We start from the raw sequence: 18131 nt of genomic DNA, 5'->3' as shown, positions 1-18131 counted from the left end.
AAATAAAATCTTCTATGAACTCACCATACTCCTAACGGAATACCTTGGGGTGTCTTCTTTCTAAAATGGGGTCATTTGTGGGGTTCCTATACTGCCCTGGCATTTTAGGGGCCCTAAACCGTGAGGAGGAGTCTGGAAATCAAATTCCGCAAAATGACCTGTGAAATCCTAGACTCCTCCTCACGGTTTAGGGCCCCTAAAATGCCAGGGCAGTATAGGAACCCCACAAATGACCCCATTTTAGAAAGAAGACACCCCAAGGTATTCCGTTAGGAGTATGGTGAGTTCATAGAAGATTTTATTTTTTGTCAAAAGTTAGCGGAAAATTGATTTGTATTGTTTTTTTCACAAAGTGTCATTTTCCGCTAACTTTTGACAAAAAATAAAATCTTCTATGAACTCACCATACTCCTAACGGAATACCTTGGGGTGTCTTCTTTCTAAAATGGGGTCATTTGTGGGGTTCCTATACTGCCCTGGCATTTTAGGGGCCCTAAACCGTGAGGAGTAGTCTGGAAATCAAATTCCGCAAAATGACCTGTGAAAGCCTAAAGGTGCTCATTGGACTTTGGGCCCTTTAGCGCAGTTAGGGTGCAAAAAAGTGCCACACATGTGGTATTGCCGTACTCGGGAGAAGTAGTACAATGTGTTTTGGGGTGTATTTTTACACATACCCATGCTGGGTGGGAGAAATACCTCTGCAAATGACAATCTTTTGATTTTTTTACACACAATTGTCCATTTACAGAGATATTTCTCCCACCCAGCATGGGTATGTGTAAAAATACACCCCAAAACACATTGTACTACTTCTCCCGAGTACGGCGATACCACATGTGTGGCACTTTTTTGCACCCTAACTGCGCTAAAGGGCCCAAAGTCCAATGAGCACCTTTAGGCTTTCACAGGTCATTTTGCGGAATTTGATTTCCAGACTACTCCTCACGGTTTAGGGCCCCTAAAATGCCAGGGCAGTATAGGAACCCCACAAATGACCCCATTTTAGAAAGAAGACACCCCAAGGTATTCCGTTAGTAGTATGGCGAGTTCATAGAAGATTTTATTTTTTGTCACAAGTTAGCGGAAAATGACACTTTGTGAAAAAAACAATACAAATCAATTTTCCGCTAACTTTTGACAAAAAATAAAATCTTCTATGAACTCACCATACTCCTAACGGAATACCTTGGGGTGTCTTCTTTCTAAAATGGGGTCATTTGTGGGGTTCCTATACTGCCCTGGCATTTTAGGGGCCCTAAACCGTGAGGAGTAGTCTGGAAATCAAATTCCGCAAAATGACCTGTGAAATCCTAAAGGTACTCATTGGACTTTGGGCCCTTTAGCGCAGTTAGGGTGCAAAAAAGTGCCACACATGTGGTATCGCCGTACTCAGGAGAAGTAGTACAATGTGTTTTGGGGTGTATTTTTACACATACCCATGCTGGGTGGGAGAAATAACTCTGTAAATGGACAATTGTGTGTAAAAAAAATTAACAAATTGTCATTTACAGAGATATTTCTCCCACCCAGCATGGGTATGTGTAAAAATACACCCCAAAACACATTATACTACTTCTCCTGAGTACGGCAATACCACATATGTGGCACTTTTTTGCAGCCTAACTGCGCTAAGGGGTCCAAAGTCCAATGAGCACCTTTAGGCTTTACAGGGGTGCTTACAATTTAGCACCCCCCAAAATGTCAGGACAGTAAACACACCCCACAAATGACCCCATTTTGGAAAGTAGACCCTTCAAGGTATTCAGAGAGGGGCATGGTGAGTCCGTGGCAGATTTCATTTTTTTTTGGTGCAAGTTAGAAGAAATGGAAACTTTTTTTTTTTTTTTTTTCGTGTCACAAAGTGTCATTTTCCGCTTACTTGTGACAAAAATTAATATCTTCTATGAACTCACTATGCCTCTCAGTGAATACTTTGGGATGTCTTCTTTCCAAAATGGGGTAATTTGGGGGGTATTTATACTATCCTGGAATTCTAGCCCCTCATGAAACATGACAGGGGGTCAGAAAAGTCATAGATGCTTGAAAATGGGAAAATTCACTTTTTGCACCATAGTTTGTAAACGCTATAACTTTTACCCAAACCAATAAATATACGCTGAATGGGTTTTTTTTAATCAAAAACATGTTTGTCCACATTTTTCGCGCTGCATGTATACAGAAATTTTACTTTATTTGAAAACTGTCAGCACAGAAAGTTAAAAAAATCATTTTTTTGCCAAAATTCATGTCTTTTTTGCTGAATATAATAAAAAGTAAAAATCGCAGGAGCAATTAAATAGCACCAAAAGAAAGCTTTATTAGTGACAAGAAAAGGAGCCAAAATTCATTTAGGTGGTAGGTTGTATGAGCGAGCAATAAACCGTGAAAGCTGCAGTGGTCTGAATGGAAAAAAAGTGTCCGGTCCTTAAGGGGTAGAAAGCCCTAGGTCCTCAAGTGGTTAAGCATTTCTGCATGCGGAAATGCTTTATGAATGATAGCCAATGAATTCTATGTGTAGTACAGCCAAGAAATAGAACATTAGTAACAATGGAAAAAGACTGGTATTGTTTCCAGAACAAGAAGTGTTAAGAAGCTTCAGTTATCTATGCTAAAGAGCTTCTCTGAGCCTCTCTGACCCAACTTGAGTTGGAGGCAGTGCTACTTTCTGAAGCACTTATAAATCAAAGAAAGACAACTTCAGATAAGATTTCACTGCTGATGAGTTCAAAGGGTCGTTAGCTCTGCTCTGTTTCATAGTTTAAAAATGCAGATTGTGGCTTGTAATTGCAAATATGACAAAATGATGCAAGATTATAAAAAATGGGTATATAACTGAAAATAAAAATATGAGACTCTGTTCTTTGCTACTAATGTTCTATTAAATATCTGTGCTACACATACAATTCATTATATCATAAGTTGTCATTCATATCATTGTCACTTTAAGCACAGCGACACTGTAAGCTCTTGCTGTTTGGTATTGATGTATAGCTGATGTGAGTACTGCTCCTTTTCTCTAACATGTCTGCACACTTTTATACTTTTGTTTTCAGGAAAGACACATGTTTGATACGATATCGTTATTGATCCAAGGCTCTATGGAGGGAGAGATGAGGCTTATGGATAACCTGTCTGGCTCTGTGTGCCACCATTATGCCATCCACCCCTATGAAAGAGGCGCCATTGAGAAGCAGGCAAGTCTTATGTTAGTTACGTTTAGTAGTGATAAGTCTTCTATACACCTGGATAGCACATTTAACCACTTGCCGACCGCACGCTTATACCGTGCGTCGGCAAAGTGGCAGCTGCAGGACCAGCGACGCAGTATTGCGTCGCCAGCTGCAGCCTAATTAATCAGGAAGCAGCCGCGGGGGGCTCCGTGAATAGCCTGCGGGCCGCCGATGGCGGCTCGCAGGCTAAATGTAAACACAAGCGGAAATAATCCGCTTTGTTTACATTTGTACGGCGCTGCTGCGCAGCAGCGCCGTAAGGCAGATCGGCGATCCCCGGCCAATCAGCGGCCGGGGATCGCCGCCATGTGACAGAAGACAGCCTGTCACTGGCTGCACAGGACGGATAGCGTCCTGTGCAGCCCAGATCTCCCGGGGGAGCAGGTAGGAGAGGGAGGGGGGAGAATGTCGCCGCGGAGGGGGGCTTTGAGGTGCCCCCCCCGCAACATGCCTGCAGGTAGGAGCGATCAGACCCCCCCTGCACATCATCCCCCTAGTGGGGAAAAAAGGGGGGCGATCTGATCGCTCTGTGTGGCCACGGATCTGTGCTGGGGGCTGCAGAGCCCACCCAGCACAGATCCAAACAAACAGCGCTGGTCCTTAAGGGGGGGTAAAGGGTGGGTCCTCAAGTGGTTAAAGTGGATCCGAGACAAACTTTTCCTCATTGCAAAATTGTGTTCCTTTCATATAGTATATAGGGCATTCCTCAAGTCATATACTTTCTTTGTTTTGTTTTAATATTCAAATTCCCTATAAACTAAAGAAGCCTCACCCACAGCTTCTCCAGAGTGCCTTGGTACTCTGAGCCTTAGTAGCAAGGGCTTATGGGAGCTCAGTCTGGGCAGGAGGAGGAGGTTACTAGCCAGAGATTTCAAAGGCAGAGGGGAGGAGGAGAGGGGAGTGAAGTTTTCATAGGCTGAGGGTTAGAGATGCAGAGCAGCTTGCCTGTGTGTAATGTGACAAACAGAACATGGCCGCTCTTGTTGTATCACAGGAATAAATAATCATAAACTGTTGAAGCTGTTTGCAGCTGGATTTGCTGTGTAAACTATCTAAACTTTAGATAAGATATATAGACAAGCTACTTTTTATTGTTAGGTTTTCATCTCAGATCCCCTTTAAAGAAGTCCCCTGTAGGGAGAAAACATGATCCTCAGCACTCCAGCAGAAGCGCCCTCTGCTCCTCGGCCCTCCTTGCTTTATTTACAGAACTCTTCGAATATTTTATAGCTTATGTTATTTACTTATTAACAACCAACCACTTGATCTTCATAAAAAGAGTAGGTTTATTTACAAATAAGTATAAAAGTTATGGCATATAAAATAAGTGCTTGCTGAGGGGAAAAGGGGGGCTTCTCTATACTCTCATATTGCGTCACCCCTAAATATTGTCTGTAACCTTAACTAACCTCCAGTGCTGCATAATATGTTGGCGCTTTATAAATACAGTAAATAATGCTGCAAGATGTCAGGCCATCGTGGTCAATTGGGTGCGCGACACCTATACCTAGCTACTTATATTGAGGGCATCTATACCTGGCTACCTATATTGGGGGCACCTATACCCGGCTACCAATATTGAGGGCATCTATACCTGGCTACCTATATTGGGGGCACCTATACCCGGCTACCAATATTGAGGGCATCTATACCTGGCTACCTATATTGGGGGCACCTATACCCGGCTACCTATATTGGGGGCATCCATACCTGTCTACCTATACTGGGGCACCTATACCTGGCTATCTATACTGGGGGCACCTATACCCGGCTACCTATACTGGGGGCACCTATACCAGACTAACTATACTGGGGGCACCAGTACCAGGCTACCTATACTGGGGCACCTTAACTTGGCTACCTTTACTGGGGGCACCTATACTTTGCTACCTATACAAAAGGGCACCTATACCTGGCTATCTATACTGGGGGCACCTGTACCAGGCTATCTATACTGGGGGCACCTGTACCAGGCTACCTTTACTGGGGGCACCTGTACCAGGCTACCTATACTGGGGGACGCCTATACCTGGCTATCTATACTGGGGGCACCTGTACCAGGCTACCTATACTGGGGCACCTTAACCTGGCTACCTATACTGGGGGCACCTATACTTGGCTACCTATATAGAAGGGCACCTATACCTGGCTATCTATACTGGGGGCACCTATACTTGGCTACCTATACAGAAGGGCACCTATACTTGGCTATCTATACTGGGGGCACCTGTACCAGGCTACCTATACTGGGGCACCTGAACCCGGCTACCTATATCTGGCTTCCTACCTACCTATACTGCCCCCCCCCCCCCCTCGATTTGAAATTATTGCGCATTAAGTATACAAGTTATGGCATATAAAATAAGTGCTTGCTGAGGGGAAAAGGAGGGCTTCTCTATACTCATATTGCATCACCCCTAAATACTGTCTGTAACCTTAACTAACCTCCAGTGCTGCATAATATGTTGGCACTTTATAAATACAATAAATAATGCTCAATTTGAAGTGCATCCGCACAAGTTTGCCTCAGGCACCAAAAAGTCTAGAACTGGCCCTGCCTGTTGAAATTCTGCGCCTTCGGGACTAATCTGAAGGGGGAGAGCACAAGTTCTTCTGAGGACAGGCGTATACGTACTGCACCTGCACGAGCACGAGCCTGGACTTACAGACACAAGTGGGTACATAATGTGCATGTACAAGTACTCAGGGACACTAGTACTTCCAAAGCATTCACAAGGAGGCCCAAAGGCGTATTTAACTAGTTGGTTGAATAACTTCAGTGGCGGGACAGCAGGAGACCAAAGGCACAGAGAGAGGGTTAGGAAGGCCCTCTATGTAGAGCTTCCCTTCAGATTTGCTTTAAAGAGAACCTGTAACAAAAAAAAGTTCCCCTGGGGGGTACTCGCCTCGGGAGGGGGAAGCTTCAGGGTCCCAATGAGGCTACCCCACTCCTGTAGCTGCAGGCAGTCCATCGCTGGCTCCCCTGACGTGTCCGGTGATCCTCCCTCGACAAGCCTGATAAGTGCTGATTTATTTACCTTTCCAGGCTCCAGCGGGGGGCTGATGAGGCTCTCCGCACAGAGATGGGCGAAAATAGCCGATCTCCGTCGGGTCCGCTCTACTACGCAGGCACAGGAGACTTGCGCCTGCGCAGTAGAGCAGCCCGACAGCAATCGACTATTTCCGCCTATCTCTGAGCAGAGAGCCGATACTGCGCCTGCGCTGGAGCCGGGAAGGTAAATATTTACATCCCCGCCGTACAGGGAGCTTTATCTCCACTGCCGTGGGACCGAGGAGGACTGGGGAAGCCTCAATAGCATCCGGAGGCTTTTCCCACCCCAGGGGAGTACCCCCAGGGGAGTTTTTTTTGTTACAGGTTTTCTTTAAATACAAAGCAGAGTATTTTAGGAAACCTCACTGCTCTTTTTGCTTTCTGTGATTTAGATTCCACTGGCTGAGATGGAAGGACTGTCTCTGACGTCAGACATTCTGTCTGAAAAATCCTGGTCCTTAGCCCTGACGGACGACTCTCTGCCTGACGATATCGTGTTCAGCGTACTTGAATCAAAGGTGCCATTATTTCTTTGCATGCATGCAAAATTCCCTGTAGAGAACAAACTGCACCCCCAAGCAAGGATTTGTTAAATGTAATTTTGCCTTCTTAAAACAGAAGGTATTTGAGATAATTCAGCTTTAAATGAGCAACCGTAGTTTCCCATGATGCTTCGCTCCAAAATATGCAGATCATCGCTTTATGCCCCTGAAAGCCAGGTTGCAAATCGAGAACCCCTGGTGTATAGTGAGCCTGCAGCTAACAAGTTTTACAGAGCCACATAATTCCTACATACGTATATACGGCCTGTTTTTGGTCTTCATCTGTGCGTGGCATTGATTGATATGGCTCTATGGGATAAGGCTTGGACCAGTACTGAGGAATACCCAAACAGCTCATGGTGACCCAACCAGGGGCCGGATTTGTACCCTTTACCGCCCAAGGCCACTATCAGCAGCCGACCCCCCCCCCCCCCCCTTCCTCAGTATAGGTAGCCAGAGAACCCTTCTCCCTCCCTCCAGTATAGAAAGCTCATTGACCCTTACACCTATTATAGGCGTCAGTGGAGGTGTGTAGCTTCCTTCTGGTCCCCATCCCCAACACTCACGGACCTGCAGATCAGTGGCAACCCAAAAAGAGGAGAGCAGTGCACAGTAACTGTGTGGCACACAGGAAATGAACAATGAGCTCACCCCCGTATCACTAAGGGGCTACCTAATACTGGCTATCTAAACTGAGCAGGAGGTCTTCTGAATACTTGGGCACATGTGACTACCTATACTGCGGCAGGCAGGCACAATTATGGAAGGGGTCTCACTTTGTCCGCAGGAGGTAGTTTACCTGAATGAAAGGTCTGAATGAGTTCATCCAGTAACAAAGCTATTTGGTATCTAAGCCCTTCATAGATGCAAATTTTAGTTTATAGGATAAGTCAAAAATGCACAGATCACAACCCCACACAACAGCAGAGATCGGAAACATACCCTTTAGTGATATAACATAGTATGGAAACAAAGGGGCCAGAAGGATAAAATGTTTAAAAGTGAGGAGGAAGTGGTGAATTTACCTCCTCCGAGCAGACACAAAAAAAATGCAGATGAGTTTTTAGCAAAACAATTTATTTTCATACTCCAGAATAATACAAAGCGTTTCTCGGGAGTGACCTGCTTCCTCATTGCCTGAGGAATATATACAATGCAGGTCTGGTACTATGCCAAGCGCCTTGGCATAGCATTTTCTTGTGTCAACTCGGAGGAGGTAAGTCCACCACTACCTCCTCGCTTTTAAACCTTTTAGACTCTTATCCTTCTGGCGCCTCTGTCTCCATAATATGTTGTACAAGTCCACCCCTTTTTCTTGATCTATGGAGAGCGACTTCTTAATCCTAAGTGGGGACATGTGTAACCTCCCCACCTGCATCTACAGTGGTTGCCTATGTGGTAACCCTGACTTGTGAGTATACTGCACATATTCAGGGCCGGATTTAAGCCAAGGCTGCATAGGCCATGGCCTAGGGCACCACAGGATCAAGGGCAGGTGGGCAGCAGGCTACACTAGGGGGAAGGATTACTTGGCTACCTACAATGGAGGGAGGGGGATCATCCTGCTATCTATAAGGAAGGGAGGAGGGTCATCTGGCTTCTTGTACTAGAGGGAAAGGTGTCATCAGGATACCTATACTGGAGGGAAGGGTGGGTCTTCAGGCTTCCTTAACTGGAGGAGGGACATCTGGCTACATATTACTGGAGGGAAAGGTCAACGGGCTACCTATACTGGAAGGGGGGGCTGCTAGCAGTGGCCTTGGGCAGTAAAGAGTACAAATCTGACCCTGCACATGCTCTTTTCATGTACATACTACACTTTCATTGGGCTGTCTGTGTCCCTCTTTTTGTTTCTTTAGTGATATAGGAGTACATTCACTAAAGCAGAGGTGGGCACACTTTTTCTCAGCTTGAGGTCTACTTCAAAAGTTACAAACGGAAAATAATCTACCAGGTAGAATCTACCTACAGATGCAAGCCAGAATTGCAGCACATGCACAGCGGTGGTCAGGGCCGGCGCTTCCATAGAGGCAAGGGGGGGGGGGGGGGGCAATAGCCCCAGTGCCTGTAGGGGTCCTCAAGGTGCCCCTCCTCCCATCCAGCTTTGGTGACCCATGAGAGCAGGGATGCTGTGTAGCAGCATCTGTAACTCTGTAGCAGGGATGTCACACCGGTCCTTCGAGGGCCGAAGTCCTCACAAATGTTTGACACAGCTCAAATTAATTGATGGGTCTGAATCAGGAAAGGTGTGGTCCATCAGGTAGAGCACACCCCTCTCTTTATGATAGACGAAGACATCTATGTATGGCAAGAGCTGTGGCTCAGGTTGTTGGAGGTCTGAACTGCTGTGCTGAGAACCCCAGTTTAATCTCCTGGCTGGCTTTGTGGTCACTGGTTCTATTGTGGGTGCTTCTTTATTAAACGGGTGAGTTATTAGTCAATGTGAAATATTAGAACGAGCAGCTCTGTGTCTGGGAGAAGGAGATAGCTCGGATGGCAAGGGTTTTGACAGCAGAGCTGAGAAACCTGAGTCCTAACATTGGGTAGCCTCTGACAGCAGTGCTGAGAAACCTGAGTTCAGTCCTAAGTGAACTCTAACAGCAAAGCTGAGAAACCCGAGTCCAGACCCCTCTGAGTGAAGGCCTTGTGGTCATGGACAAGCCACCACAGCTCCTGAGTCCCAGGCATGAGGGTTGCCTGTAACCTGTGTCGGTAACACCAAAAGGCTTGGGCCTTCTTCTCTGCCCATTGCCTGGGTGGTCCATACATCTGATATTTGAAGTGGGCTGTCTTGCTCGGGGCAGCCCCCTCCAAAAGTTGTACTTAACAAAATTTTTCAATTTTTATACCTATGTCCCTACATCCTAAATTACTGTTTCATCTCTCCCCATAAACATTCCACCCTTTAATCTGCACATAGCACAGCTTTCAACCATGATAGAGCTGAACCCTCTCACCCCAAACTTAATTTACACCACATACAGGGGATTGAACTGGAGTCTCCAGCATAGCATGTCAGACCTCCAACCACCTTAGCCACCAGCTCTGGTCATGCTCAGATCTCTTCGTCCATCATACTTCAGGTCTACAAACACTTCACAGATAGCTAAATAGTCAACACCCCGTAGTACACCAGGCAGAGAACTTACCCCTGTGCTACTCTAGGGACTCGTACACACACTGGTTCATTCTCCTATCTCAGAAATATAAGACATTCACCATTGATAAAAATTGCCACCAAGATCTGAACTTGTTAAATGCCTCCTGACAATCAGGAATACATCTCCCTAAGTCATTTTACTTGAGTCTGCTCTACAGTATCCTTGGATCACCAGTTTTTCACTTTTGTAAGCCAGTATTAACTCCACCTCCCATTAACTGAGGAGGAGGTGAAAGATCACTAGAACTTCCATTATAAGAGCCCACGTCCTTCAACTTGGAGGCTTATTTTGCCCACAAGAGCAGTCGGGAAGATTTGAACTGGTGTGTCCAGCATAGCAGGTCAGACCTCCAACCACCTGAGCCACCAGCCATACACAGATCTCTTCGCCCATCATACCCTTCACATATATCTTTAAAGGGATACTGTAGGGGGTCGGGGTAAAATGAGTTGAACTTACCCGGGGCTTCTAATGGTCCCCCGCAGACATCCTGTGCCCGCGCGGCCACTCACCGATGCTCCGGCCCCGCCTCCGGTTCACTTCTGGAATTTCAGACTTTAAAGTCTGAAAACCACTGCGCCTGCGTTGCCATGTCCTCAATCCCGCTGATGTCACCAGGAACGTACTGCGCAGACACAGACCATACTGGGCCTGCGCAGTATGCTCCTGGTGACACCAGCGGGAGCGAGGACATGGCAATGCAGGCGCAGTGGTTTTCAGACTTTAAAGTATGAAATTCCAGAAGTGAACCGGAGGCGGGGCCGGAGCATCGGTGAGTGGCTGTGCGGGCACAGGATGTCTGTGGGGGGCCATTAGAAGCTCCGGGTAAGTTCAACTAATTTTACCCCGACCCCCTACAGTATTCCTTCGAAAAAGTGAGTTACAAAAAATTTTCCTCACTTTTTTAAACACAAGGAATCCAGCACAGGAGATTTGGGTGCAGACGGCACCACCATAAACCGTAATAGGAATTATGGCTATATCGGTGCACAGTGAGTAACTTTGGTGCCGTCAGAAGACGGAGCTGAAGTTACTTTTAAAACACTGTAATTCGCCCGCCAGCAATAGCTGGAAGCCGTATTACATCATTACTCACCATCCACATGGACCTGGAGGGGGAATAGTAATAATGCCAATTTTTGGAGCGGGTATCCCAGAGTAAGTCAGCCCGCTCCAAAGTTTTGTAGACCTCTTAGGAAAGAGACAGAGAAGAGGGCCCAGCCACTTGTTGTTAAAGAAGCACCAAGAATGACTCCACCACCATGGCTGGGTAAGATCCAAAGTGCTTTTATCCACTAAGCCACGCATCAGCGTTTGAACCTGAGTCTCAAACAAGTGCTACCTGGCACTCTATTATTATTATTATTATTGATTTATAAAGCGCCAACATATTCCGTGGCTCTGTACAAAGTAAGAAACAAACATGGGGTACATAGTAATAGGGGTAAACTGATGCATGTATGGGCACCATAGCTAGTTGTGGGAAGTTATGAAAGGTCACCTTAGCCCCTGTAAAAATTCAAAAACCGCAGCTCCTGCGCACTGACCCTCCCGACCAGAAAGTGTCTTTGGAGGGACATTAGGCATTAACGAGGGGATGGGGAACGGGGGAGCGGTGGTCGTGAGGAGAGCCTACTACACATGCCTGCTCCCCCTGGTTTGAATTTTTACAAGGGCTAAGGTGACACCTGAAATGAGAGGGTGATGGAGGCTGCCATATTTATTTCCTTTTAAACAATACTAGTTACTGGCATCCTGCTGATCTCTTTGACTGCAGTAGTGTCTGAATTGCACGGCTGAAATAAGCATGCTGCTAAATCTTGTCAGATTTGTGTCAGAAACACCTGATCTGCTTAGGCAGAGTATTAGCAGAATAGCCAGGCAATGTGCATTGTTTAACCTCCTTAGCGGTATGTCTGACACTGTGTCTGGCATACCGCTCGCTGGACCCAGGAGTCCCCCAGTATAAATTAAACAGATTGCACGCTTGTAAAAGCTTTAGCTAGCACTAGTATATCTGTGTGGGTCTAGGGTGCTCCCTTCACAATGGAGGGGGTTATCCTTGACCTGTAGAGAGCGGAGACCGGAAGCCCTTATGGTGCAGTATTGTTAATATAAAATGGAAATGTAACTTTGTGAATAAAGTATACTCACAAAGATGGGTTGCAATCCTGCAACCACTGTAAGTGCGTGCGGAAGAATAACCGTCTCCGCTCTGTATCCCGGACCCTCTGGATCTGGGTGGTCGCTCTCCTCCTATGGTCCTGTTCCTCGGTAGACTGTGTCGCCCAGAGATAGGAGTGACGCCTCAAAGAGGTGTTGGATATACAAGTGAAGCACGTCGGTGGAGGCGCCCAAAGGTATGTTATGGCAAGAACTAGATAATTTTCTAATAATAAATAATAAGATAGGGAAGTCTCTTACTTCCAAAGACGACTCACGTAGATAGAAAAAGGAGTCTTTATATACAGAGGCGCTCAGCCAGGCCATTGACCCGATTTTGGTTATCTGTTTTATTGACCTGAGGAAGTGAGCTGAGTCCCGTGAAACGCGTTGTCTACAGTATAACCGTTATTTTAATAAAGGCTCCTTTTTCTATCTACGTGAGTCTTCTTTGGAGGTAAGAGACCTCCCTATCTTATTGTTTATTATTTTATCTTATTTTTTATTAGAAAAATGATCTAGTTATTGCCATAACATATCTTTGGGCACCTCCACCGACGTGCTTCTCTTAGCTAGCACTAGGCTAGCTAGTACAGGTGGCCGTCACCCCCCGATTGCTGCTGATCCCCCCTGCTAATACATTACCCAGCCTGGATCCAGTGATCAGCGGAGCCTCCTGCACCTCTCCGGTCCTCTCTATGGGGAGGTTCGGGTCTGCACATGACGTCATGATGACGGAGACATCATGTGCGATCCTCCCCATAGAGAAGAGCAGAGCTGTCTGGGGAGGCTGCGCCGATCACTGGATCCAGGCTGGGCAATGTATTAGCGCGGGGATCAGCAGCAATCGGGGGGTGCCGGCCACCTGTACTAGCTAGCCTAGTGCTAGCTAAAGGTTTTACAAGTGTGCGATCTGTTCAATTTATACTGGGGGACTCCTGAGGCTGCATAACCTCCTGAGTTGCGTAACGCTCAGGAGGTTAAAAGCAATAAATGTCAACCTCCATCTCCCCTTCACTTCAGATGTCCTTAACCACTTGAGGACCACAGTGCTAAACCCCGCTAAAGACCAGGCCTTGTTTTTACTAAAATGGCCACTGCAGCTTGAAGGCCAAGCTGTAGGGCTGCACAGCACAGATGTGATTACCCCCCCCCCCCCCTTTTCCCCCCACCAACAGAGCTCTCTGTTGGTGGGGTCTGATCGCCCCCTAGATGTTTGTTTATTTTTGTAATATTTTACACTATTTTTTCTTTAATTTTCTATTTCCCCCTCCCTCCCTCACCCAGTCATAGCGATCGGTTGTAATAAGCTTCAGCCTATCACAGCGGATCGCTCCTGTGGGACACGGGGACAGCCGTGTCACACAGCTGTCCCCAGTACATCGCTGCTGCAGATCGCAGGGCTGTACTACGGTACTAACAGTCTCCCGAGTGGTGATCGGAGACTGAAGGCGGGGCGGAGCTCCTCCCCCCCCCAAGCAGGAGATCTGCGCGCGGTCTCCTGCAGTAGCTGGCCCCAGGACTTGAAGGCAATTGGCGTTAGGCGGTCCTGGAGTGGTCGTAGGGTAGATAAAGAGAACCCGAGGTGAGCAGATGGGACACAGAGGCATGTTCTGCCTCCTGACATGCCTCTGTGTCCCCCACACCGCTGACATGCCTCTGTGTCCCCCACACCGCCGCGCTATAGCCTCCCGAGATTAGCGACAAATCACTATCTCGGAAGTAAACATTGAGGAGAGGAATTCCCTTTTAAAATGCTCGCCAGGGGCGTTCCTACAGGGTTTACAGAGCTGCCATTGGGCAGCTCGCTCTCCTTGGCTGCTCCCCCGCCTCCCTGCACGCTGTGAGAGACACACTGGGCTCAATTCACTAAAGTGTGATAAAGCTTTTCACGTGCAATTGTCGCGCGTGAAAAGTTTAGCGGTCGAGTGATAATTTTTATTGTGCATACGGAGTTGCGCTCCATGCGATAAGTGTGCATTTCACGTGATAATTGCAGATAGAGTTTGCTACTGAAATCAGCAATGGTGCTGTGAAATATGTGAGTTAATTCAATACGGCGTAATTCAGTGCGCGCGATATTCTTTACACACCGAGTGTAATTTAGTTTCCTGCTGTTTTCAATTGGACTATTTAGTGTGTGTATATAAATTTTCTTTTGAGGGGGGGGGGGGGGGTGGGTTGTTCTACGCTGATCGTGTGCAAAGTTTCAAGAGGATCGCATGATCTGCATTTCGTGCACGTGATCTGCAGTGATATCACGTGATACTGATGTTTATCATGTTATATCCCGCCATTTGCGCACAGTCATTAGTTATCTCTCGCAAACCTTTGCGCGCATGAAATTATGCGCAAAAGCGCTTATCACTACAGTGATGAGCATTATCACGCTTTAGTGAATCGAGCCCTCTGTCTCCTGTTGCAGCGTCGTGACCTGCAGGCCACAAAAGTGAAAGTAGGCCTTTACGGCCCACAGGAGCGACGGGGAGCAGAGTTTTTTGTGCCTACCTGATCCGCATAGCCCCGCAAATCGGGTAGCCTATTTTTTATTTTTTTTTTAGCCCACCTCGGGCTCTCTTTAACCATTTGAGGACCCAGCCTTTACCCCCCCTTAAGGACCAGCGCTCATTTAGAAGATCTGTGCTGGGTGGGCTCTACAGCCCCCAGCACAGATCAAACAACAGTCAGAACGATCAGATCACCCCCCTTTTTTCCCCACTAGGGGGATGATGTGCTGGGGGGGGGGGTCTGATCGCTCCTGCCTGCGTGTGGCTGGCGGGGAGTGGGGGGGCACCTCAAAGCCCCCTCCAACGCAGGGTTCCCCCCCCCTCTCTCTCCTCCCTCCCTGCCCCGGAGATCGGAGGCTGCACAGGAACGGATCTGTCCTGTGCAGCCTCTAACAGGCTCCTGCCTGTCAAGTGACAGCGATCCCCGGCCGCTGATTGGCCGGGGATCGCTGATCTAGTACAACGCTGCTACTGTTAGCAGCGTTGTACAAATGTAAACAAAGCGGATTATTTCCGCTTGTGTTTACATTTAGCCTGCGAGCCGCCATCGGTGGCCCGCAGGCTATTCACGGAGCCCCCCGCCGTGAATTGACAGGAAGCAGTCGCTCGTGCGAGCGGCTGTTTCCTGATTAATTAGCCTGCAGCTGGCGACGCAGATCTGCATCGCTGGTCCTGCAGCTACCACTTTGCCGATGCGCGTTATGAGCGAGCGGTCAGCAAGTGGTTAAATGTATTTTCCTGGAGTTATGGTTCTTCCTGGATATTGTGGTTGTCGTCACCTATAAGAAGGAAGTCGTTACCTTGTCTTCTAAAGACTGTTGTCATTTCAGATGGACTTTTCCCCTAAACATAATTCATCAGCCACTAAAGAAGGCAACTTGTTAAGTGTGAAGAAACCGCTAGTGTGCCGGACGCACTCCCTGCCGAACGACAGCTACATGATGCAGACCGGAAGCTCCTGTGCCGAGTGCCAAGCCAAGAGGAAACCCGCGTACCAAAAATCAGGTGCACCCCTAACGTCATGCCTTCGCCCGGACTGTCACTCCTATTAGATGTATTAATTACCATATTTTTTTGCTACAGAAGACTCACTTTTTCGCCCCCAAAAGTGTGTGTGTGTGTGTGTGGGGGGGGGGGGGGAGTCAGCGAGTCTTATGGACCGAACAATACATACCTGTATTCGGCCCAACACCAGGTGTCCTGTCCCCCATGCCGTCTCTCTGGCACCCCCCCCCACTAAAGAAATCCCAGTGTCCCCCCCAGTTATATTAATCCCTGCTGCTACTGCAGAGTGCACAGCTGAAGCCCGCACCTCTCCAGCCGGTGCACTCTTAGTCCTCCAGCTTGTATCATCGCTGGCACCCTCTGTCCCTGACCTGGAACTAGTGTTATTAGCAGTGATGGCTAACCTTTCAGAGGCCGAGTGCCCAAACTGCGACCTAACATCGACTTATTTATCTCCGAGTGCCAATGAGCGTGGCCATGATATTGTATGGGCAGAGCTAACGTAATGATGTAACAGCGAGGCATAAGAAAGCAGTGTTTCCGCCATGATGTGGTGAAACGAGGATTCGCATCATGGGTGTGCAGAAACTGTGTGATGCTATTTATACCCGCCGTAACCCCAAAGCAGCAAATATAGCCAACTATGACCATTAAGGGCTCATTCACACTATGTGCTGCGCTGTCAGTTTTGACGCAACGCGCATAATGTAAGATTCATATGGTAACATGAAAGTCAATAGACTTCCATGTTACCATTCACACTACAGGTGTGCGTTCCCATGCGTTACGTTGTAACGCATCTGGGAACATTTTAACGCACAACGCATACGTTTCCCCGATGGGTATAGCTGCCCTTAATAATAAATGTAGTTACCCCAGACACAAGAAAATAAACGCAATGTGTGCAACATTTCAGCAGAAAATGAACGCAGTGGGCCACATTTCACCAGAAAATAGACGCAGTGGGCCACATTTCACCAGAAAATAGACGCACTGGGCCACATTTCACCAGAAAATAGACGCACTGGGACACATTTCACCAGAAAATAGACGCAGTGGGCCACATTTCACCAGAAAATAGACGCACTGGGACACATTTCACCAGAAAATAGACGCAGTGGGCCACATTTCACCAGAAAATAGACGCAGTGGGCCACATTTCACCAGAAAATAGACGCAGTGGGCCACATTTCAAGAGAAAGATATTATCAGGCAGCTGTTTGTACTAGGGTGGTGGATTGGAATAGAAACGAAGCTTCCAAACAATGGGTCGGGTTGGAGAAGGAATTCCTGGAAGGGGAATTAAGGGATGCTCCCATATATAGTGGAGACATCTCGAATGCCAGGCTCCCTGGTAGAAAACACCCTGAAAATCTTTAAGAAGGTAAGTAGTAGGAGGGAGATGTCGGCGAGTCCCTCCCCTCTTATGCCATTGTTGGGAAATAGCAGATTCCCGCCGGGGTGTCGTAAAGGAAGCTATAGAGAATGGAGGAGGGGAAGAAGCCCACGGATCTGTTCAATGATCAGAAAAGGTAGATGGTTGGAGGAAGGGGAAATTGCAGAACAACTACAGGTGACGCAGATAGATAGGTGGAGCATGTACCAATTTAGACATTTCCTTCGTGCATTGGGCACGAGGGAAAGACTGTCTAGGGAGTTGACTCAGTTTGAGAAGCTATGTATGATGGAGGGATCGACTAAGGGAACATTGGCAAAAATTTATAAAATTTTGGAGGAGGAGGAGGACCACACCTTAAAGTATAAACTAAAGTGGGAGGAGGATATAGGGAGGAAATGGAAGAGCGCCCAATGGGAAAGAATTGTGAGGATGACATACAAGGCCTCGATGTCCACAAGAATACAGGAATCTGGGTATAAGTTGGTAATGCGGTGGTATTATACGCCAGTTAGATTAAACAAGATGAATGGAGCAAGCCCGTTATGCTGGAGGTGTGGAAAAGAGAGAGGAGATCTAATGCACATCTGGTGGACATGTGAAGGCCTTTTTGGATACTGGGAGAAGGTAAAGAAATATATATGGGAACTGGCTGGAATACCAGCTCAGTCAGGCCCGGAGGTATATTTGCTACATTTGGTGGAAAAAGGGATTAAAGAATACAGAGGGTCTTTGGGGATGCACTTAATCAATGCCGCGCGAATCCTAATCGCGAGAAATTGGAAGTCCCAACAGGCCCCATCCATAAGGGAATGGTTTATAGAGATTGACCAAATTTACCAGATGGAAGAACTTTCATGTATTATTAAAGGAAAAGAAAACCGGGGGTGGGATAAATGGTTAGAATTCAGAGCAACAGAAGAGTATGAGAGGGGCAAAATATAGGGCTCAGAAGGGAATGGGAGGCGCGCCTATGGGCAGGGAGACATAGGCCCTGGCTCACCGGTTTCTGTGTACGAGTGGCAGTCGGAGGGGGAACACGGTTGAGTTTCAGGGCGGAGGCAATTTAGTACAA

General features: G+C 47.3%; 1 protein-coding gene across 7 annotated transcripts in view; it reads left to right on the top strand.

Annotated features, from left to right (window-relative positions):
- CACNA1G (calcium voltage-gated channel subunit alpha1 G) overlaps positions 1-18131 on the top strand; it is a 654443-nt gene that overhangs the window by 615437 nt on the left and 20875 nt on the right. For all 7 annotated transcript variants that reach the window (XM_068263037.1, XM_068263036.1, XM_068263035.1 and 4 more), the window contains 3 exons: positions 3054-3194; positions 6675-6800; positions 15486-15660. In XM_068263037.1, the coding sequence (XP_068119138.1) occupies positions 3054-3194; positions 6675-6800; positions 15486-15660 (442 nt within the window). The remainder of the gene's footprint in view (positions 1-3053; positions 3195-6674; positions 6801-15485; positions 15661-18131) is intronic.

Source organism: Hyperolius riggenbachi, chromosome 12 (assembly GCF_040937935.1).
Source record: "Hyperolius riggenbachi isolate aHypRig1 chromosome 12, aHypRig1.pri, whole genome shotgun sequence".
Classification (NCBI taxonomy): domain Eukaryota; kingdom Metazoa; phylum Chordata; class Amphibia; order Anura; family Hyperoliidae; genus Hyperolius; species Hyperolius riggenbachi.
The sequence above is the reverse complement of the archived record's forward strand: the minus strand, read 5'-3'. Positions and strand labels throughout refer to the sequence as shown.